Below are 24,075 nucleotides of genomic sequence, written 5' to 3' on the forward strand. Positions count from 1 at the left end.
AGATAGCGTAATGTAATGACCGGGATTACATTACGGTAACTCAATTAGAAGTTCCGACATCGCGAAATAAGGAATTGGGGCCGAGTCAAGTAGGTTACCTGGATAGACAACGTTTAGAACATAAACCGTATAACCCCGAATGTGAGAAGAAACTTAACATGTGCAAATTAATTGTTAATATAGCTTATAAGTAACTTGTGATCTTGACCCAACTCATCACTGATCGACACTGTCTGTCACCACCAATCACTACTTGTCACTACTAAGACACTACTTGAACACACTCGTCATCTCATACCACTACTCAGTACTGTTTATCACTGATAACTACTACTCAACGCCGCCTCTCACTGCTAGTCACGACTAATCACTGCTTGTCATTACTAAATACTACTTACTACTACCCCTTGGTACTTGCTACTACTCGATACTACTCATTACCGCTTACCACTACTAAGTAATACTCGACACTACCAACACCTCCGCGTTTTACTACTCGCTAATGTGCATCACAACTCATTTTTGATACGTCTTTAGAGGAGGAATTCCTGATAACCGCCTGCACAATACATAGTAGATATTGTCTACCCGACTTCCAACTTACCAATCATTCAGCCACCCGCCGTTCATGATTTGTTTCCCAACACGAGTCTACCGACTGATGACTATTATGCCTTATTGGGTACAATTGGTATACATATGTACATATACTTATGATGTGAGCATGCGATCTAACAACTTATATGCCACTACTATCATCACAGCTTATCACAACCCATCGCTACTTATCGCTAACGTCATCACTCATTTCTACTAGTAATACTACTTTTACCTATTCCTTCTCATTCTTTTCCAACGTACTTTTCTTAAGCGGCAATCATTTTCATTATACCCACAACCATTACCAACCAACTTTGAACACATCGACGCGAACTACACTTTATCTATTTTCCCGCGAGGCATATACATCTGGAAGTTTGTACCAACCCTTTTCGATTAAATATCAGATTTTGTTTGAGTTGCCATTACACCTTGTTCATTTTCGTTTTCCATGAAAATCATCACGTTCTCGCTCATCAACCATAATGTTTATATATGCTGTCAACACCGGTGCTGAGAGAAGCTTTAACGCTGGAGAAATTGGTCACGACGTTTATAAACCTGTACCTTCCTTAGACAACGTGTACTCTATAAAACTATTAAACTGGGAAGTTTTAACTTAGTGGTTGAAACAAACTGGTTATCTGACGATACAACCGAGGCAGCTACGACCAGGAGACTATTCGAATTTCTTTCACCGACGATAATAGTGTATGAAGCAGAGATCAGTACACCGTCATGTTACACTAATTACTCGAAGGTCTAGAAGTACAGGAGATGAGAATGTCTCGCAATTCTGGCACATGTGAGTAAAGATGAGCCGACATTTAAGAGACCCGAATATTTCCCAACTATTAGAGATTGTCCTGAGGTTACACGTCCACCCCACCGTGAAGTCGAACTTCGGATTGATTTGGTGCCAGCAGCTGCACCCGTTACGCATACAATATACGCATTTGCACCTTTAGAACTACAAGAGCTTCCCATAGTGAAGAACATGAGGGTTGTAATGCCCTAAATTGTGACATGTACTAGAAGGTGTGTCACATAACCACGAATTCCCAAGTTGGAGCTCCAGTCTTGTTTGTTAAAAAGAAGGAGGGGTCGATGAGATTGTGTATCGACTATAGAGAATTGAACAAGTTGACAATCAAGAATCGGTATCCGCTACCGAGGATGGATGATAAGGCTAAAAAGGAACATATATTTCATAGCATTATCCCTCAAGAAAGACAAGATTTTAGTTGCAATTGTTCTATTTTCAAGTAATATTCGTTTATATTAAATAAGTGCGAAGACAAAAGGCAGATTCGACGAATTGAAGACACAAAGGTCCGTAAAGCTAAAAAGTACAAGATACAATTAAAGTGGTTCAATTTATTGATGAGAAACGTCTAAAAATGACAAGAGTACAAGACGCAAAACACAAAGTACACGATATAAAATAGTACGAAAGAGCGTTCGAAAATCCGGAACCGAGGCATGAACCAACTTTCAACGCTCGACGCAACGGAGCTGAAAGTACAAGTCAACTATGCACAAGAATATAATATAATATTTAAATAATTCATAATAAGAATAATATTAAATAATAAAAAGTTGTTAATTGAGCATAGTTCAGGGGTCATAAGTGAAAATTTCAATTTATCATTTGCCTATAAAAGGCCATCTAAATCGATGATTTAGATACACCTTTTTCCAATCTTCTTTCTTTCTTATGTAATTTATATTTATATTTATAATATTAAGTTTAATTTAAGATTAATAATAATTGGGTTATTGTAAGAAATGTTTTACGGGTTTTAAAGTAGGAACTCTGTCCGTGTAACGCTACGCGATTAATAATCACTGTAAGTTATGTTCTTCCTTTTTAAATTAATGTCTCGTAACTAAGTTATTATTATGCTTATTTAAGCCGAAGTAATCGTGATGTTTGACTAAATATTAAGACGGGGTTATTGGATTTTGTACCATAATTAAGGTTTGGGCAAAAGACCGACACTTGTGGAAATTGGACTATTGACTATTAATAGATGGGGGGTATTGTCTAATTGAGTGACAACTCATTGGAGTCTGTCGAACCTATCTTCAAATTAATTATCCTAATAATTAATAATGATTATGGTTGTCCTATTTAGTGACGTTCATATGGAATCTATTATAATCATTTAATTAATTATTCGGGTTGGGTAATTGATTATTCAAACTGATCAAGTGGGTAAATTAATATTCATATCTAATCAAAACAGGGGTAGATTACATACAGTGATAACTGGTGTAATTGTTGACAGAAGTGATAACTGCGTCACAGTTTAAATCCTTAATTAGTTGGAATATTTGACTTCGGGTATAAGGGTAATTTGACGAGGACACTTGCACTTTATATTTATGACCGATGGACTATTATGGACAAAAACCAGATAGGTATCAAATAAACCATGACAAAGGACAATTAACCCGAGTAACAATTAATTAAAATCAAAACATTAAACATCATGATTACGGAAGTTTAAATAAGCATAATTGTTTTATTGTATTTTTCATCGCACTTTTATTTTCTGTCATTTTATTTTCTGTCATTTTATTTATCGCAATTTATTTTACGCACTTTAATTTTTGTCATTTATTTTTACGCTTAAAATCGACAAACCGGTCATTAAACGGTAAAACCCCCATTTTATAATAATACTACTACTTATTTATATATATATTTTTACAAATAAACTTAATAATATAGCGTTAACTTCACCAGCTCCCTGTGGAACGAACCGGACTTACTAAAAACTACACTACTCTACGATTAGGTACACTGCCTATAAGTGTTGTAGCAAGGTTTAGGTATATCCACTCGATAAATAAATAAATAAAACTTGTGTAATATTTCGTCGCATTTTGTAGTAAAAATTAATACTATTTCGTACACCCCGCTGCACACATCAAGTTTTTGGCGCCGCTGTCGGGGAGCGCTAAAAAGCTATATTTTTAATTATAATAATATTGAAATAGAATATAATAATATAATAATATTGAAATAGAATATAATAATATAATAATATTTTAGAATATACGTAAAGTTTTAAAAAGTCGTATTTATTAAATACTTCAGGGGTATATTATGTAACTTGTAATTAATAATTTCTATCATGTCGCTTTCATGTGAATAGTAAATTAATTAATTTCTTTTCATTTACTATTCATGAATAGTAAATGAATTAAAAAAAAAGTTTTGAAAAAAAATAATAATTATAAAAAAATTATTAATTTGTAAAAAAAATCGTTTTTAAAAAAAAAAAAAGTTGTAAAAAAAATCGTTTTTTTAAGAAAAAAAATTCGTTTTAAAAAAAAAAAATTGTAAAAAAAAAATTCGTTTTTTTTAAAAAAAAAAAAAAATTTTAAAAAAAAAAATTTTTTAAAAAAATAATAAATAATAATTTTTTTTAAGTTTTATTACCTTTAGATTTTTAGACTATAGTTACAATTTTTAGTATTAAGTTTAGTTTTGCATAGTTATTTTTATTTCTAGAATTTTTAGGTTTGCCGTAAAATCCCTTAAGTGCTTATTCCTTAGACTAAGATTTAGGTGCTTTAGAATTTTGCGACGCCGTTTTTCGCGCTACTTTCTTATTTTTATTTTTCGACGCCTATTTTTCGACCTTTTATTTTTCGACATTTTTCGACGCGCAATCTATTTCTTTCTTATTTCTCGCCATTCTAGTTTTTAGGACTTAGAATTTTTTCTACTTCTTCTCTAAATTTCTTTAAATTACGAAAATTTATTTTAAGTGGTTAAATTGATAGACATCAAAATTTTCTGGTTCGTAGTAATAGTTGGATTTGTACGTGGACCGGGTTATTGGAGCCAAACAGTACTCAATTATATTGAGACCAAACGAATCCTGCCCCTCTGCTGCATCTTTTGGCTATTCGAAACGTGGGCAAAATCAGAAAAGTCTATTGATTGGATAACTTATTATAATTTTTCTTTCCTTTTAAAAACTAATAGGATATTCAGTGAATGCACCGAGCAAGACGTTCACCACCTTTTGTACGTTCACCACCTGTAACTAGATCAAGACATTTAGCAAATATAACCGCCGTTGATTTTTCTTTAGAATCGTCATCCAGTCGACCAAGTACTTCAGTTCAAATTTCTGATAATCCATTTTTTGAACACAACCTCACAATTGAGAATCCAGAGAATATTCAGGAACGGTTCGTAGATCCTGAACCACTAAACTTTCCTCCGGAGCCACCAATCATTCAAACAGAGATTGTTGAGGAACGAACCATTAAATCAGAATCATCTAGTGATACCGATTCAACGAATTCAATTATGGAAGTAACGGAACCTCTAAGTATGGAAGATCGAATGAGAGCTAAACGCACGGGCCAAGGTCACGCCATTATTAAGCCAGAAGTTAATGCTCCAGATTATGAAATCAAAGGACAAATTCTACATATGGTAACTAATCAGTGCCAATATAGTGGTACTCCAAAAGAAGATCCCAACGAACATCTTCGTACCTTTAATAGGATCTGTACACTATTCAAAATCCGAGAAGTGGAGGATGAACAGATATATCTCATGTTGTTTCCCTGGACTTTAAAGGGAGAAGCCAAAGATTGGTTAGAATCGTTACCTGAAGGGGCGATTGACACATGGGATGTCTTAGTTGAAAATTTTCTTCAAAGATTCTTTCCGGCATCTAAAGCCGTGAGACTTCAAGGAGAAATTGTTACGTTCACACAAAAGCCAAATGAAACATTATATGAGGCGTGGACAAGATTCAGAAGGATGTTGAGAGGATGTCCTCAACACGGTTTAGACACTTATCAAATAGTACAAATATTCTACCAAGGTGTCAACGTTGCTACAAGAAAAGACATCGACATAACAGCTGGTGGTTCCATTATGAAGAAAACCGCAACTGAAGCTTACAAAATTATTGATAACACTGCTTCCCACTCTCATGAGTGGCATCAAGAAAAAGATATCTTTCGATCATCTAAAGCGGCTAGAGCCGATTCTAGCCATGACTTTGATTCCGTTTCCGCAAAAATAGATGATTTCGAAAGACGAATGGAAAAGATGAATAAAGATATTCACGTAATACGAATCAGTTGTGAGCAATGCGGTGGACCACACTTATTGAAAGATTGTCACATTGAACTAACGATGGAACAACGTGAGAATGTTTCCTATATGAACCAAAGGCCGGGAAATAATTATCAAAATAATTATCAACCGCCAAGGCTAAACTTCAATCGAAATCAAAACATTCTTTATAATCCAAATGGACCAAACAATAATTCGTACAACCAACAAGGTCCGAATAACCAACCGACTCAAACCAACACTTTCAATCAACAAAGACCTGGCTTGTATAAACCACCACAACAAACCGAAGAGAAAAAGCCAAATCTAGAAGAAATAATGGCAAAGCTATTTGAATCTCAAACACAATTTATTACATCTCAAACCCAAACAAATGATAGGTTTGATCAGTCATTAAGAACTCAACAAGCTTCCATTTTGAATCTAGAAAAACACGTAGGTACTCTTGCTAGCATAATGAGTGAGAGGGAACAAGGAAAGCTACCGAGTAATACTGAAGAAAATCCTCGGAATGAGAATGTTAATATGGTTTCAACAAATTCTGAAAAACCAGCTCCAGAAGATGGGAAGGTTTTAGATGAGAGTAACAATGAAGAATTTACACCACCACCACCACCCGAGTATGTAAAGCCAGTGGTGTCACCATACAAACCACCCATCCCGTTTCCAAGAAAAGGAGTTGAGTATGAGCAAGTAATAAGTAATAAAGATTGTGATACTTCTGGAAAGAAGAAGAAGAAAAAGAATAAGAAAGTACAAGAAACAAAAGCCGTAGAAGTAAACCCGGTGAATACAGTTCCACCAAAACCTCCACCTAGGGTAGGTGATCCGGGTGAATTTATTGTTCCTTGTCTACTTAGTGATTGTGTCATGTATGATGCACTGGCAGATTTAGGTGCAAGTGTGAGTGTTATGCCTCTTTCCTTATATAAGAGATTAGGTGTAGGTAAGTTAAGTCCAACGGATATGAGTGTTCGACTCTTTGATCAAACCATTAAGCACCCAGTTGGAATTGCTGACAACCTACCCGTTCAAGTAGGTAATTTAACCTTTCTAGTCGAATTTATTGTCATTGACATAGAAGAGGACCCAAACGTTCCTCTAATTTTAGGTCGACCATTCTTTGCGTCCACCGGGGCGTTATTTGATGTAGGAAATGGAAGAATGACACTTAGTAGTGGTAACAAATCGATCACCTTTATGATTCGAAAGTCTAAATCTCCACCAACCAAAACCATTGAACCAGCAAAAACGATTGGTAACAACCATGTTGTTTTACCAACTCCAACGGTAGTGCTTAATAATAATAAAACGCCTAAGTGTGGGGAAAATGAAGTAACACCTAATGATGACCTGATAACAAAGAACCCCGTTGTTGATACGAAATTAAATGACCCCGTTATTAATAGTTCAATGAAGAAACTTATTAAACGGATTCGCGATGCTAGAACCAAGGGGAACTTTAAGTTATGTAACCGGTTAGTATCCAATCTATCACCTAAAGAAAAGGAGAAACTAGTTGAAATTGTGGATATTACACAGGAATCCGACCAATGGCTTAAAGAAAAAGTCACGGATATGCAAGTTGATTATGGACCAAGAGAAATTGACGATGAAGTTAATCACAATTTCGACACCACAGCTACCTAAGTGTGGGGAGATTTAAATGTTCTAAAAAGAAAATGCTGTCTAGAGTTAATTGTTCTGTTCTCGTGTAGTTCCGAGAATGGAATCCGATTGGTCTTTTCCGCTAGCAGACACTAAAGAACTAGTTTTCTCCCACCATTCTGAATTTTTATTTTTTAGGTTTTAATTAATATGCCTTTTAAATTTAAGTTTTGTGTGATTTTAAAAACAAAATTTACTTTATTTCATTAAGTTTAAAAAATTGATTTCTAAAATTCGTCGTAAGTTGAAGACTAGGTCGTTGAACCGAAATTGCTTTACCCAAGGACGGGGCGATAAATTTTGTTATCATTATTTTTTTAATTGTATTGATCTAAAGTATGCAAAAAAATATATATATATATATATATATATATATATATATATATATATATATTATATTTTATAAATTTTTAAACGTGGGATAATATATCAAACTTTAAAAATATGTATATATATATGTTTGTATTTTATGTTATGTACAAAACAGGGTAAAACAGCGCACTTTCAAAGACTAGCATTAAGTTCAGCAAAAGCTACTAATTTTGACGACAAGACGCAAAATATCAAATGTGATATGACAACAACATTTTTGCAAACTCGGTATTTTTAATCACTTTTCTACACTAATCACCCTCGTGAATTTATAATTAGAGTCTGATTTCATGCAAATGAGGGCATTGCATGATCTTAAGTGTGGGGAAGGGTTATAAATTCTCTCGGGTTTACACTTGGTTTATTTGCCAAATTTTGCGAAAATTTGAAAAATTTTCAACTAAATGAAATCAAAATCATGTTTATATATATTTATGAACGATGAAAACTAGGTGTTAATACCGAAATTATTGTTACCTCAAAAAGGACATAAATTGAGAAACAACCCAAAACGCTTGAATTCATTTAAAATGGAATAAAGGAGAATAAAAAGGCAAAGAAAGAAACTAAGTGTGGGGAGAATATACCAAGTTATTCAATTAAAAACTATCTATCACATGTTTGTGTAAAGTTTATTGCAGGTGCTTTTGTTTTGGACTAAATTAACTGTTTTACCCGATTTATTGTAATACTTTTGAAAGAAGGGATGGATCTACACGATGAATCAATTCCATCATTAAAAGGAAGTAAAGTCTTCCGAAAAAGACACGCGCTTCTTGATTTAGGTCAAGAAGTTGTCGTCCAGACCAGCTGTAGGTTGACGAAAAATCTAGAAAAGTCATCTCTAAAATCGGCTGGAAATCCACGGACCTCAGCATCAAACAGGGTCGCCAGGTGGTCAGATTTATCCTAACCATGAGAAGGATTTATCTCGTACAATGGGGAGGCACCGTGAAAATTAGCTTGATAAGACTAATGAATCAGATCCCCAGAAAGGATAATCTCCTTAAAGATTAAAAATCAGCATTTAAGCCTGATATTACTCAATCCTTGATATTGACCTTAAAGATTGAGAATTCAAACTCATGGAATTCAATGATATCTAAACTCGAGCTTGAACGAGAAAATATTTTGATCAAAAATACAAACCGATTTGTTTTCTGAAAACCCATTTTCAATGCGTTCATCACCATTGAACGTAAAATCCTAGGAATTCACCTGGAATTCATTAGGTCACCTGAACCAAATCGGGTGTCAACCGTAAGAACGGTGGTTGCATAGCATGGTCGGAGACAGGACCTTGTGCCAGACCGAAAAATCATAGGATGATCTTTACTATTGCTCCTACCAAGGATAGTACTAGCATCCGACACGTCAAAAGACCATAATCATCTGCATGTCATGGGACATTGCCTTAACAGTTTCTTGTTCATCGCTTTCCTTTACAACCGGACGGTAGTTTACCGAAAGGTAATATACGGAACAAGTAAATTGGATGTGTGCTTTCCGATACAGGGATAGCAGTGGATTACACGAACCTAAAAGTTTTTAGCCAAAATATTGATCCACAAATATATTTTGCAACAACGAATGGTGGGTCAAATCAGAAAACTTATCTAGGGTAAAATCTAGATTGAATTTTCAAAAGATCAAATGTTTTCATAAAGATCCAATTTCCTAAAGGATCTACATTTTTATAGTCATGTGGGACTGTAAACCGCCTTTCAAATGTGCACTTTGCTTTGGAAACCGAAAATAAATCGGCTATTTGATTGCAAGTGTCGTTGACCTAAACCCAAGGCAACTGTGGATGACACACCCACCTTTAACCATGGTTCTATCGTTACTATCATTGTTTATACCGCTCTATCAAAATCACTGATGTACAAAGTGTGAAGAATAAAGAAGTGATTCGTGTGATTTGTATTATCTTATTTCAAGACTGTATTGCTTGAGGACAAGCAACGCTCAAGTGTGGGGATATTGATAAGGCTAAAAAGGAACATATATTTCATAGCATTATCCCTCAAGAAAGACAAGATTTTAGTTGCAATTGTTCTATTTTCAAGTAATATTCGTTTATATTAAATAAGTGCGAAGACAAAAGGCAGATTCGACGAATTGAAGACACAAAGGTCCGTAAAGCTAAAAAGTACAAGATACAATTAAAGTGGTTCAATTTATTGATGAGAAACGTCTAAAAATGACAAGAGTACAAGACGCAAAACACAAAGTACACGATATAAAATAGTACGAAAGAGCGTTCGAAAATCCGGAACCGAGGCATGAACCAACTTTCAACGCTCGACGCAACGGAGCTGAAAGTACAAGTCAACTATGCACAAGAATATAATATAATATTTAAATAATTCATAATAAGAATAATATTAAATAATAAAAAATTGTTAATTGAGCATAGTTCAGGGGTCATAAGTGAAAATTTCAATTTATCATTTGCCTATAAAAGGCCATCTAAATCGATGATTTAGATACACCTTTTTCCAATCTTCTTTCTTTCTTATGTAATTTATATTTATATTTATAATATTAAGTTTAATTTAAGATTAATAATAATTGGGTTATTGTAAGAAATGTTTTACGGGTTTTAAAGTAGGAACTCTGTCCGTGTAACGCTACGCGATTAATAATCACTGTAAGTTATGTTCTTCCTTTTTAAATTAATGTCTCGTAACTAAGTTATTATTATGCTTATTTAAGCCGAAGTAATCGTGATGTTTGACTAAATATTAAGACGGGGTTATTGGATTTTGTACCATAATTAAGGTTTGGGCAAAAGACCGACACTTGTGGAAATTGGACTATTGACTATTAATAGATGGGGGGTATTGTCTAATTGAGTGACAACTCATTGGAGTCTGTCGAACCTATCTTCAAATTAATTATCCTAATAATTAATAATGATTATGGTTGTCCTATTTAGTGACGTTCATATGGAATCTATTATAATCATTTAATTAATTATTCGGGTTGGGTAATTGATTATTCAAACTGATCAAGTGGGTAAATTAATATTCATATCTAATCAAAACAGGGGTAGATTACATACAGTGATAACTGGTGTAATTGTTGACAGAAGTGATAACTGCGTCACAGTTTAAATCCTTAATTAGTTGGAATATTTGACTTCGGGTATAAGGGTAATTTGACGAGGACACTCGCACTTTATATTTATGACCGATGGACTATTATGGACAAAAACCAGATAGGTATCAAATAAACCATGACAAAGGACAATTAACCCGAGTAACAATTAATTAAAATCAAAACGTTAAACATCATGATTACGGAAGTTTAAATAAGCATAATTGTTTTATTGTATTTTTCATCGCACTTTTATTTTCTGTCATTTTATTTTCTGTCATTTTATTTATCGCAATTTATTTTACGCACTTTAATTTTTGTCATTTATTTTTACGCTTAAAATCGACAAACCGGTCATTAAATGGTAAAACCCCCCATTTTATAATAATACTACTACTTATTTATATATATATTTTTACAAATAAACTTAATAATATAGCGTTAACTTCACCAGCTCCCTGTGGAACGAACCGGACTTACTAAAAACTACACTACTCTACGATTAGGTACACTGCCTATAAGTGTTGTAGCAAGGTTTAGGTATATCCACTCGATAAATAAATAAATAAAACTTGTGTAATATTTCGTCGCATTTTGTAGTAAAAATTAATACTATTTCGTACACCCCGCTGCACACATCAATGGATGACTTATTTGATCAACTTCAGGGATCCAATTGTTATTCGGAGATTGATTTGAGATCCGGGTATCATCAATTGAGAGTCAAAGAAGCTGATGTCCCGAAGACAGCGTTTAGAACACGTTATGGACATTATGAGTTTACAGTGATGTCGTTTGGTTTGACGAACGCACTAGTAGTGTTCATGGACCTCATGAACCGTGTGTGTAAGCCATACCTAGATAAATTCATCATTGTGTTTATTGTTGATATATTGGTGTACTCCAAGAACAGAGAAGAGCACGAGCAGCATCTACGTTCGATATTGACTATGCTTAGAGAAGAGCAGTTGTATGCAAAGTTCTCTAAGTGTGACTTTTGGTTACCGGAAGTACAATTTCTTGGCCATGTTGTAGGGGCCAATGGAATACAGGTCGATCCAGCAAATATTGAGTCGGTTAAGAATTGAGAAACTCCAAAGACGCCAACGCAGATTAGGCAATTTTTGGGTCTAGCTGGTTACTACAGGAGATTCATTGAAGGATTCTCTAAAATTGTCCGACCATTAACCGCATTGACTCATAAGGGCAAGAAGTTTGAGTGGTCAGAATCGCAAGAGACTGCATTTCAGTTGTTGAAGGATAAGTTAACAACTGCACCAGTATTGTCTCTACCCAAGGGAAGTGAAGATTTTGTTGTTTATTGTGATGCCTCACGTCAAGGTATGGGTTGCGTGCTTATACAACGAAACAAGGTTATTGCTTATGGATCGCGTCAGTTAAAGATTCACGAGCAGAACTACACTACGCACGATCTTGAGTTAGGAGCTGTTGTCTTTGCACTTGAAATGTGGAGACACTACTTGTTTGGAACCAAGTTCACTATCTTCACTGACCATAAGAGTTTACAGCACATATTCGATCAGAAACAGCTCAACATGAGACAACGACATTGGATGGAACTACTTAACGATTATAACTGCGAACTTCAATACCATCCGGGCAAGGCGAATGTTGTGGCGGATGCCTTAAGCAGAAAGGAGAGAGAGAAACCTCTTAGGATTAAAGCTCTTAACATAGTTGTCCGTACGAATCTCACATCACAAATCCACGAAGCACAACAAGAAGCCAAGAAACAAGAAAATGTCGATGTTGAATTTCTTAGAGGAATGGATAAGAAATTTGACATCAAAGAGGACGGAACACGGTACTTTGCTAACCGAATTTGGGTACCAAAGTTTGGTGGATTGAGAGAGCTAGTGTTGGAGGAAGCACACAAGTCGAGATACTCAATTCATCCGGGATCAGATAAAATGTACCACGATTTGAAGGCGTTTTATTGATGGCCAAATTTGAAAGCTGAAATTGCTACCTATGTCGGGAAATGCTTGACTTGCGCTAAAGTCAAGGCTGAACATCAGAAGCCATCAGGATTATTAACTCAACCAGAGATTCCCCAGTGAAAGTGGGAAGGTATTTCCATGGACTTCATCACGAAACTGCCAAGAACGGCGGGAGGTTACGATACTATTTGGGTTATCGTGGATCATCTCACTAAGTCCGCACACTTCTTACCAATAAGGAAAACTGATAAAATGGAGAAGTTGGCTCAGATCTACATTAAAGAAGTCGTCTCTAGGCGTGGAGTGCCTATATCCATTATATCCGATCGCGACAGCAAATTTACTTCCAGGTTTTGGCAATCATTACAGAAAGCAATGGGGACTCGTTTAGATATGAGTACAGCATATCACCCCCAGACGGATGGCCAGAGCGAACGAACTATTCAGACTTTTGAGGACATGTTGAGAGTGTGTGTCATTGATTTCGGAAACGGATGGGATAAGTATTTACCACTGGATGAGTTCTCATACAATAACAGCTACCATGCGAGCATTAAAGCTGCACCTTTCGAAGCGTTGTATGGAAGGAAGTGTAGATCTCCCGTTTGTTGGAGCGAATTGGGAGATAGTCAGTTGACAGGTCCTGAGATTATTCAGGAGACAACTGAGAAAATTCTACAGATTCAGGAACGACTGAGAGCGGCTCAAAGTCGTCAAAAAGTTACGTCAATGTTAGACGGAAGGACATAGAGTTCCAAGTTGGTGATAAGGTTATACTTAAGGTATCACCTTGGAAGGGTGTTGTACGATTTGGGAAACGAGGTAAACTGAGTCCTAGATATGTTGGACCATTTGAGATAACTGAAAGAGTTGGACCGGTAGCTTATAGATTGGAATTGCCACAAGCACTCAGCGGTATTCATGACGTTTTTCATGTATCCAATCTAAAGAAGTGCCTAGCCGATGATAATTTGATTATTCCTTTAGAGGAACTACGTATCGACGACAAACTTCATTTCATTGAGGAACATGTTTAAATCTTGGGCCGTGAGGTCAAACAGTTGAAGCAAAGCAGAATTCCTATCGTTAAAGTTCGGTGGAACGCGAGAAGAGGACCAGAGTTCACGTGGGAGCATGAAGACCAGATGAGGCTGAAGTATCCGCAATTGTTTCCCGAGAAAACTACTTCAGCGGACAATCACTAAAATTTTGGGACGAAATTTTCAATAACAGGTGGGTAATGTAACAACCCTGATTATTCCGTTATTTCCGTTAACCTTCCGTTAGTTTATATAACGGCGATTACTTAACTTTTATGTGTTTATGGGTAATAAATGCGTACTTGATCTTCGGAGGGTTACAATAATTAATATGGGTTGATATTAATTCAAATAAATATTTCGGATAATGAAATACGATAAAAACGATACGATTTTGATAATAGCTTTTTGAGCAACGAAACGCTCGGGTTTATTTTAATAATTAATTTTATTAATAATTAACTTTTTAAAATATTTAATTTATTGGGTTTTTAATAAATTAAACGATTGGTTGCGTTTAACGATCGATTTAGCGTTCCGGGCCTTTGGTACGACTAAACGACACTTAAAACGGACCACGAATACGCGCTTTTGCAAAACACGAGCCCGGGGATACCCATAGTGGGCCCCATCAGCTGAACACCCCTTTTCCTCCCCCTTTTTATTTTCTAAATTGGGCCACTTGTGTATAATCCATGCTAATTAGTGTTAGGCCCTAACTATGTAAGACTAAACCTAAACCTAACACTCACATAAACCTCCTCCCTAAAAATTGCAGCCGTTTCTCCCTCTCCCTCCCATCATGATCGACGACCACCATCACACACACAACACCACTCAAAATTGATTTTTAGATTATACCTTGAACACGAAAAGTGCAATTCACATCGTTCTCTACGCGTTGGTGTTAACAATTTATTGATCAAAGGTATAAACACATGAACCCTAATCTCTAAAAATTCTGATTTCATAAGGTTTCATAGTTATGTCTGTCAATTGCTCGATTCATCGTGTTTGTATGCTTGTTTAATCGTTAATTTGTTCGTATTGATTGTTTAGGGTTAAAACCGAATTGTTTAGTACATGATCAGTAATTTTTGGTTTTTCAAATGTTAATTATTATGTTATAATCAGATTCCTTGCGAAAAACTATTGAGTTTAGGCTTTGGATTCGCTTGATTTCGTTTCCGTATGATTAAGTTATGTCGATTTGAATTATCGTTGTGTTTTTGTTGCTTGATCAGAAATCTGGTATTGATAGACAACGAATTGGCATGTGATACTTATACCACTGGAAATATAATTTAAAAACACTCAATTTAGACTAGGATATCATGTCGTTTGCTTATGTATAACCCGAGATATGCTTGAATTAATGTAAAAGTAGTTTTATACAGCACTTGCATGAAAATAACCTTGTATGATAAAATGTGCTGACTTCTGTGATTAAAGATTTGCATATCTGAAAAGTAGACAAAAAGTACTTCATCTTTCATGTGGATATCATAGGCTAATTGTATCTAGATCTTCGGATAATCGCGTGCGAATGTGACTAACTAAATGAGAATCGAATCTGTAAATTGCTCACGGTTTTGTACTCTGTGGATTGTGTGAATTGCATGAGCATGTGTGCTTCTGGAAAATGAAACTTAACATGATATGTGACTTATTGTTGGTTTATTTCAATCTCTGAAACCTTATGCATTGGGCACAATAGAGCCATACTTTATGTGAATTCGGATTTGAGCTGAAAACTGAATGTTCAACTTGCACGAATAAACTGTACAAATTGGCTAAACAAAAGTTGCTAGATTTTTTATATGTGTTACTTTAATTTGTCTTTGAACTATGGCCACTGGTCTTGTATCAATTGCATGTTCCAAACTCCGGTTATAGCCAAAATGAAATCAGTGCGCGGTCAGAAACTGACTTGGCAAACCCTAAATGTATCCCTTCTGATTCCTGACTTTTAATTGTCGTATGAGTCCCTGGCTGGACTTTTTGGAATCGATTTTAAGTATATTTATGATCCGGAGTTTTTCATAATTACTTGAATTTTGTACTATGAGATAATGTGCTAAGTATGCTACGTGTTCATAAACTTTGTGCATGACGATAAACTGAAATTGTGAAAATGATCATTCATGACCTAAAACGTATTGTTTGACCTAGGTATGACATGTTGACCAATATTTGACATGAACCTACTGATGTTGACTTTAGTTGACTACTTTGATCAAGTTTGACTTTCGGTTTGACTTCGGTTGACTTTGTTTGACTTGCATGATATAGTTGACTTTTACTTTGAAACGCGTCGAGTCGAGCAATAAGACAACGTACACTATGAAACCACACTTATTTAAGATACATATATTGACCAACCTAAATACGTATACTTAGGTTGCATTACTCGGCTATAAACCGTACAAGTTAATTGTTCACTTTTCAATCCGAGCTTTATTCAAAGGTGAGTCTACAGTCCCGCTTTTTACATGTTTTCAGGGATGAGAATACACGCTGTTATATTTACATTTTCAAATACTTAGTATTGACATGAGTACTACACATATGCATAATGAGTTTGTTCAAAAAGCCTCTAACTTGAATACTTTTAATACCATCGGTGTAAGCACAATTTAGATAGACGGATCCGTTAGGTTGACAACCTCACCCGCTATAAAAACTGTGGTGCATTTACTTTGAACATTAAATACATTTGAACAAGTGTATAACATTTTACGAGGTAAGGCGGGTATAGTGGCTTCTATACTCGGGTCATTGCTAGTATTCAGGTGCTCGATTTATGCAAATGATAGAATCTCGTGGTCAAGAAAACTAAACTATTTTTCTGATAACTGTTTTTCAGATACTGTTATATTACTTTAAACCTGTAGATTCACCAACATTATTGTTGACCTGTTTTTGCGTGTTGTTATTCTCAGGTATTAATTGCTTCCGCTGTAGAATATTGCTGTTACGTAGAAGTCAAGCCAAGCACTGGGACCAGCGTTAACATTCCGTTAAAGGGATTTTTGACGGGGTGTTACATGTTAGAACCCCGAGAAAGAGTAAAATGTGTTTCCCTATCCTTATGGAGGATCCTTTATACGAGGGCTATATAAAGGATCCAAGGCTCCCTAGAAACACTAAGTTTAGCCACTGTTATGTAGAGATTTTCAAGAGAGCCGTGGAAAGTCAATCTTGACTGATTGACTTTCTCTCTCAATCTTAATGACTATTCTTCACATTCATTGGTATTCATGAGATCTAGGATCCTACATTTGTCGCTAACAAGCAAAATGGTTACATAATAAATTACGTATACAACTTCGAAATGGTAATATGCGTTAATAGTCACGAATAATTTGAACTCAAAATCAAATATTTTTGTCACCTGCGAAGTTCAGTTTTGAAAAAGTAATATTATAAGATGTAATATTTAATAAGTTATTATGAATATTGGTGCTTTTGTGTGTGCATTCCTTGAAGTTTTACTAACACTATTAAAGTTTTGGTTTGATCTTTAGGCAAGTATAATGTTTTTTGAATTCCAAAAATTTCTTTATATTTAAGAGCAATTAGAAGCTTAATGATGCATCAATGGGCCAAGAGAAGTTTTTTCTGTTAGTATATGAATCATTTTATTCACCTTTTATTCGACATGTATTACTACAAAATCACAACTTTATGCTACATATTATCTTATAGTTCTTGAGATAAATTAGCTCAGCGGAATGGACAAAAAATGATGTTGGTTGATCGCAATGATCTGTTGCATAAATCAACTGAATGTTAGGCAACACATCAAAGCATTGCAATTCCAAAACAAGAAAAGCCTTTTGGACTGGTTAAAGCAGGTACCGTTCCAAATACCGACAATTTTCAGCTGCTAATTTCCATCTGTTAGTTTGCTCAATTTTATTGATGTTCTACTTAAATAGCATATGTTTTATCTATTGTAATGTATCACTCTCATATATATTTAATTGTGTAACTCAATATTCAAATGGATAGGTTAAATTAGCTATCCATTTCAATAGATTATTCTTCAAGGTTTATTTTTACATTTATTTTCAGGCTCCAGATTAATAGTCTTGGGAGTTTCACCTTATCTTAACAATTTGTTCAATGACTGCAAACTATATACGTTGCACTGAAGGATAGTCGATTTAATGCTTCGCTTGATGTATGTTGATAACTTTGATGCAGATCGACACTTCTGGGAGTTGTAGATTAGGTTTTTCAAAAGTTAGTATAGTGGAACAACAACTTTATCTACACTAGCGATTCGAAACAGTGTATGTAAGTATATGAATATGACAATGGTATGCTATATAAAAAACAAAATGTGATCGCGCAGCGGAGCGCGCTAACCACTTGTATATTCCAATTGTGGTACTTCATGTCACAAACCCATTGGCCCAACACCCCACTTATCACTGTAGAAACCGAATTACATTCGGGTTGACCCCCAACCCGGCCCGACCAAGTACGGTAGCACTGTAGCTTTTTTTTTTTTAAGCTTTCCCTTATATTTTTCTTCTCCCGCGGCGAAGCGCGGTCCAAAAAAACTAGTTACTACTAAATTTTGAAAAAAAAGGCAGTTTACCATTTTATAATAGCAATTGAAAATTGAAACTTATAAATCCTCTTCTTATATTTTAATAACTTTTGGGTAGATGGGTAATATATATATATATATATATATATATATATATATATATATATATATATATATATATATATATATATATATATATATATATATATATATATATATATATATATTTTATTTTTTCGAAATTTTCTTTTTCCAACATTAAGAGCACGCTAAAATATGAATATTTAGAAAGACACTTTGTGATAAATGTTATTATTTTGACGGGAAAATGCTCGAAGAAAAAACTGATAACATGCATCATGCGTAATGTTATTCCTGAATGTTATTTTTCGAGTGATTTTTTTCCATCATATGTGAAGTTTTTTTCAAGATTTAGCCCGATTTAGAGTTTAAGGTTTAGGGCTTAGGGTTTAGAGTTTAGAGTTTTTTTACTCTAGACTGTTCGTGTGACGACCCGGAAATTTCCGACCAAATTTAAACTTAATCTTATTATGATCTCGATATGATAAGCAATATACATAAACTAGTTTGATTATTATTACGTGTTAATTATATGTGTTAATATATATATATATATATATATATATATATATATATATATATATATATATATATATATATATATATATATATATATATATATATATATATATATATATACTTGATATAGGTTCGTGAATCCGAGGCCAACCCTGCATTGTTCAATATCGTCATATGTATTTTTACTACAAAAATACAGTATTGTGAGTTTCATTACTCCCTTTTTAAATGATTTTGCAATATATGTTTTTGGGACTGAGAATACATGCGCAACTTTTATAAATGTTTGACGAAATAGACACAAGTATTCAAAAATTACATTCTATGGTTGGATTATCGAAATCGAATATGCCCCTTTTTAGCTTGGTAGCCTAAGAATTAGGGAAATGACCCCTAATTGACGCGAATCCTAAAGATAGATCTATGGACCTTGATATGTTCCATTCGGGTTACGAATGCTTTAATACTTCGATTATCATGTCCGATGAGAGTCCCAGAATGATGGGGATATTCTATATGCATCCTGTTAGTTCGGTTATCAATCGTTCACCATATGAATGATTTTTCTCTATGCCGTGCGAAATGCCTGATATGAGATTATGTTTATGAGAAATGGAAATGAAAATCTTATGGTCTATTAAAATTATGAAAATGATTGATTATGATAAACTAATGAACTCACCAACCTTTTGGTTGACACTTTTAAGCATGTTTATTCTCAGGTATGAAAGAAATCTTCCGCTGTGCATTTGCTCATTTTAGAGATATTACTTGGAGTCATTCATGACATACTTCAAAAGACGTTGCATTCGAGTCGTTGAGTTCATCAAGATTATTATTAAGTCAATTATAGTAGGATATATTATGAAATGGTATGCATGCCGTCAACTTTCGCTGTAATGAAAGTTTGTCTTTTAAAAACGAATGCAATGTTTGTAAAATGTATCATATAGAGGTCAAGTATCTCGCAATGTAATCATATGTTATTGTATTCGTTCTTATGGATTATGACGGGTCTTTACATGTGGTATCAAAGCGGTGGTCTTAGCGAACCAGATCTGCATTAGTGTGTCTAACTGATAGTCGTATCTATGTGTATGTTTATTTTAGGTTATATATGGGTAGCAGTGTATATGTTTGTATCTGTATATGTATGTATCTAGGGTACATGTATCTAAGTGTATCTACGTGTCTGTATTTTTACCTATGTATATATACATATATAAGTATCTATAGGTATACATGTTTAGGTATAAGTATTTATACAAGCTTATGTGTGTAGGGATATATATATATATATATATATATATATATATATATATATATATATATATATATATATTGAAATATTAATGTTTTTCTAGATTAATCTAGAATTAACTAATACTTACTAGTAGTAGATATTTTAGTAGAGATTAACTAGAAGGTAGTAGAAGTGCTATTAAAAATATCAGAATGTGCTAGAACCATTTGATCACCTACATTGTAAGCTTATAAATAGACAAGACGACTTGCAAAATCCATGTAAAAAACACAACAAAATTTCAAGAAATAAAATCCATGTACATATCTCTGCGCATTATTTTATCCATGTCATCTTTCTTACTTTCCTGCATCACTGCTTTATGTATCTTCTTTTATGGCTACTTTGTATGATTGCATTTTTCTAGACGCACATAACTCTTCAAGTACGTATGCCCGCACTATTTCATTTTCAATGAGCATTCCTGACCGGAGGTCCTTTTGGAAGCAATCTCTTGGCTCTCGAGTAGAGGGAGTGACGATCTTATCTAGTCGCGGGTTCTATACCCGCGAGTGGACTAGTGACTTTCTTCTAATCTAGGGTACGAGGAATGATTGTCTACACACCACCTCCCTATACCCTACATTCGTAAAATTGGGTATTGTTGTAATTAACTTAAATGGTAGTCATGAGTTTTAGTTAAATTAAGTAATCCATATCCAAATTATTAAATTCATCTAGATTTAAACTTACTACCATTGATGACTTGATTATTTGCTAGCATTACATGATCTTCCATCCCTTCAAAGTTGGCAGCTTGTTCATCACAAAAGTTACTAACATTAACTAAATCGATGATCTCCTATAAAATACCTCCCTCATTCCACCAATTTCATTCTTGTTTTTTAATCTACATTTTTAAAACTTATTCTAAAATTGTTTCCACCGGTGGTAATCGAAGAAGATTAAATTAACGATCATTAAGTTTCCTTCGTTAAGTTCCATTGATCTTGACAATACCATTGCAACGTAGGAGCTTGCTCGTCGGAAAAGAAGTTGCAAGACTCATCCCCACTGAAGAAATTGTGTTCTTCAATTTTCACAAACTGAGGCTGATAAGCTTTTTGGGCATCACACATTATTGCTTTTGATTCCGTTAATCGGTCACAATTCACCACATCTGCCGTAGCTACAATGTTCGAGCTATTGTTGTCTTCGTTCAAGATTGCACTAGAATCACTATCTGAGGACCCATCTTTAAAATCAGGAAAATATGCCGTAGCATCCATGTTTTCGTACGTTTCTGGTGATTTTGGCTTATCGTCGGTTTCTTCCTTAATTGGAACGTTGCTTTCTTCGTCTTCACCATACAATTTCGACTTAAGTCCCCGAATCTGCTCGTACAGACAACTTAGTGTTTATACTGTTTATTTAAAATAGAACATTTAAAAGACTCAAATTATACACATATCCTAATCCTATAACAAGTGTGGACACACAATTACACCCTTAATTTTGGTCTTCAACTATAAAATTTAGTCTAAACACTCCTAAACTTTTTAGTACAACACACCCTTCAATTTTTTAACATTAAGGAGGTGTTTGACTTGGTGATTATAAGATGATAATTTGATTGTTACGTTTTCAAATTGTCAATAATTAAATAATAATTAATATAGTGTGGCAAATTCAGCTTTAAAATAATCGCCCGATTCTTCCTATTGTTTGTTAATTTATCAAATAATCTAATTTATCAAACACTTACAAAAATGATTATTAGATTATCACGTTATCAAGTAACATAATCAAATTCAAACACTACTAATGTATAAAACGTTTTCCTACAGATTATCTGATTATAAGTATTGAAAACGCATTTTCAAAACAGAAATTTGAAACATCGCCTAAAAGTTCAAACACGCCTACTCACCGGTGACGTTTTTCCTAGATCTGTAAAAATAAGGTCTATAACGCCCACTATGTGGCGGGTTTTTATTTTTTTTCCTTTTTTTAGGGGCGCTATTGGTGGTATGAAAGCAATTGGGGCGTTTTGAGTGATTTTGTGTGTGGAGCCTACTATTGTTAAACTTAATAAACGTAATACAGTAATTTAGATAAATAAGTACTAAATATGATATTTGAGTGGATACATACTTGTTTGAGTAGAGATTCGTTTTCGTGTTTAAGCGACTCATAATTATGTTTAAGCGAATCAAAACTTGTCTTAAGCACACCATAATCTCTTTCAAGTTGTTTAGTCTTCCAACGTGCTCTACGATTTTGGAACCAAACAGCCACCTGTCTCGGTTGCAGCCCAAGTTCACGAGCCAACTTCACTTTCCTATCAGGCTCCAATTTATTCTCCATCTCAAAGTTTTTCTCTAACGCTTTCACTTGTTCCACACTTAATCGCCGTTTCTTTTCCGTTATCTGATCACCACCACCATCGTCATCTAAACCGTCCATTAAAATCGACTGAAACTCACGCGCATATCCTGCACCCGGACTGCTGCTCTCTTCTGCATATTCATAAACATTTTTTTTTTTAATTTTACCCTTTTAATTTTTTTTTAATAAAAATGATCTGTAGTACTAACACAGTACACAAAATTATCATATAGTGACAATACATAATTATAAACTGTATACTTTAAGCTGCACATATCCTCCTCTCACAATTTAATTTCTTAAATATTTCTTTTTGGATGATAACAAGGGATCTTCTAAAAATAAAATATGGGTAAATCTATAAAGTAAATAAAATAATTCACTCCTTTCTAAAATAAGAGTTTTTTTTTTTCAAAGTTCTTTTTTAATTTTAATTATATATATTTTTATTTGTGTTATATAATATTTAATTAAAGTTATACCAATAAATTTGATTTGAAATGTGTGTTAATTAAATATTTAAATATTATAAATTAAACATTAAACAAAAGTATTTAAAGTAAAAGTTATACAAGAAACAGTTAAAAAGTTAAAATTGAACCAAAATTTTGGTATGTAGTAGTAGTATTTCTTAAACTTTTTTTATATATTTATATATTGTCCGGATTTAATTAATTGGGACGAAGACTGAAAAATTGTGAATCTTGTCCCATGTCGAGTTTGTTACAGTCATACATGCATTTAAGCTTCGATGTGTGGTAATCCATGGAAGCTCAGATATCATCTCTCTCAGATTATATTATATTATTATATTACAGAGTATATTTTATTATATTTTATATACATACTATGAGTCCAATTACAGAGTATTACCTAGTGTTTGGCACATGGGTAGTAAACCAACCAAGGAATCTGAGCTTCCATGTCTTTTCATGGTAGTAAAATATGGTAGAAATATATTTTATTACAAAAGTAGAAGATGAAGATACACAGTGACCACACAAATCTTTAAAGTTTGACTAAAGATGGCTGAATATGGTGCTGGAGGTTTGGATGATCTCAGTGAGTGACGGAACTCTTTTTGTTTTTCCATCCATGTTTATTCTTCTCCATTTTTGTTATATTTATAGCTAGTAATTGAGGTTTTGAGATTTTAAAGTAATATTAAGAAGTGAAAAAAATGGACTTTTTTAAGATGAAGAAATTAGTTGTGAAGATCAAGGAAGAAGAGAACTGTGGTCCATGAACAGTTGATCTGTAAAAGAAAACATGAGAGAGATAAAGAAAGAAATGGATTGATGGGTATGGGCAGATGAGAAAACTGGTTTCTAGCCCAGCTGGGTTTCACACTCCCTTTCTTTAAATAAACTCGAACTATGGCCAGTGGTGTGGTTAAAATCTTACTGGGGTTAGGTCTACTTTAT

At 34.1% G+C, this 24,075-nt stretch overlaps 1 protein-coding gene and 1 non-coding gene across 3 annotated transcripts; both read right to left on the reverse strand.

The window, feature by feature from the left end:
- Window positions 1–5,317: 5,317 nt before the first annotated feature.
- On the reverse strand, window positions 5,318–5,424 carry LOC139860929 (small nucleolar RNA R71). The gene has a single exon (XR_011763555.1). It is a non-coding gene; the product is annotated as a small nucleolar RNA R71 (small nucleolar RNA).
- Window positions 5,425–20,987: 15,563 nt separating this feature from the next.
- LOC139858670 (homeobox-leucine zipper protein ATHB-16) lies at window positions 20,988–23,981 on the reverse strand. Of its 2 annotated transcripts, none has more exons than XM_071847507.1 (3): window positions 23,525–23,981; window positions 22,418–22,779; window positions 20,988–21,657 (listed from the first exon to the last, which is right to left on the reverse strand). In XM_071847507.1, exons 1-3 carry the CDS (start codon window positions 23,583–23,585, stop codon window positions 21,244–21,246), a joined length of 837 nt encoding a protein of 278 aa, XP_071703608.1. In that variant the 5' UTR covers window positions 23,586–23,981; the 3' UTR covers window positions 20,988–21,243. The 2 variants fall into 2 exon arrangements, with proteins under 2 accessions (XP_071703608.1, XP_071703607.1); XM_071847506.1 differs by having other exon boundaries at window positions 22,418–22,782; window positions 23,525–23,980.
- Between the last annotated feature and the right edge of the window lie 94 nt (window positions 23,982–24,075).

This window comes from Rutidosis leptorrhynchoides, chromosome 7 (assembly GCF_046630445.1).
Source record: "Rutidosis leptorrhynchoides isolate AG116_Rl617_1_P2 chromosome 7, CSIRO_AGI_Rlap_v1, whole genome shotgun sequence".
In the NCBI taxonomy this organism is placed as follows: Eukaryota; Viridiplantae; Streptophyta; class Magnoliopsida; order Asterales; family Asteraceae; genus Rutidosis; species Rutidosis leptorrhynchoides.

Excerpts from the sequence above, each read along its gene's own strand:
- LOC139858670 (XM_071847506.1), bottom strand. The coding sequence starts at position 23,585 with ATGAAAAGACATGGAAGCTCAGATTCCTTGGTTGGTTTACTACCCATG. Across the intron at positions 22,783-23,524 it reads ACCCATGTGCCAAACACTAG|AAGAGAGCAGCAGTCCGGGT; the intron begins GTAATACTCTGT and ends ATGAATATGCAG. Across the intron at positions 21,658-22,417 it reads ACGAATCTCTACTCAAACAA|ATTCGGGGACTTAAGTCGAA; the intron begins GTATGTATCCAC and ends CTGTACGAGCAG.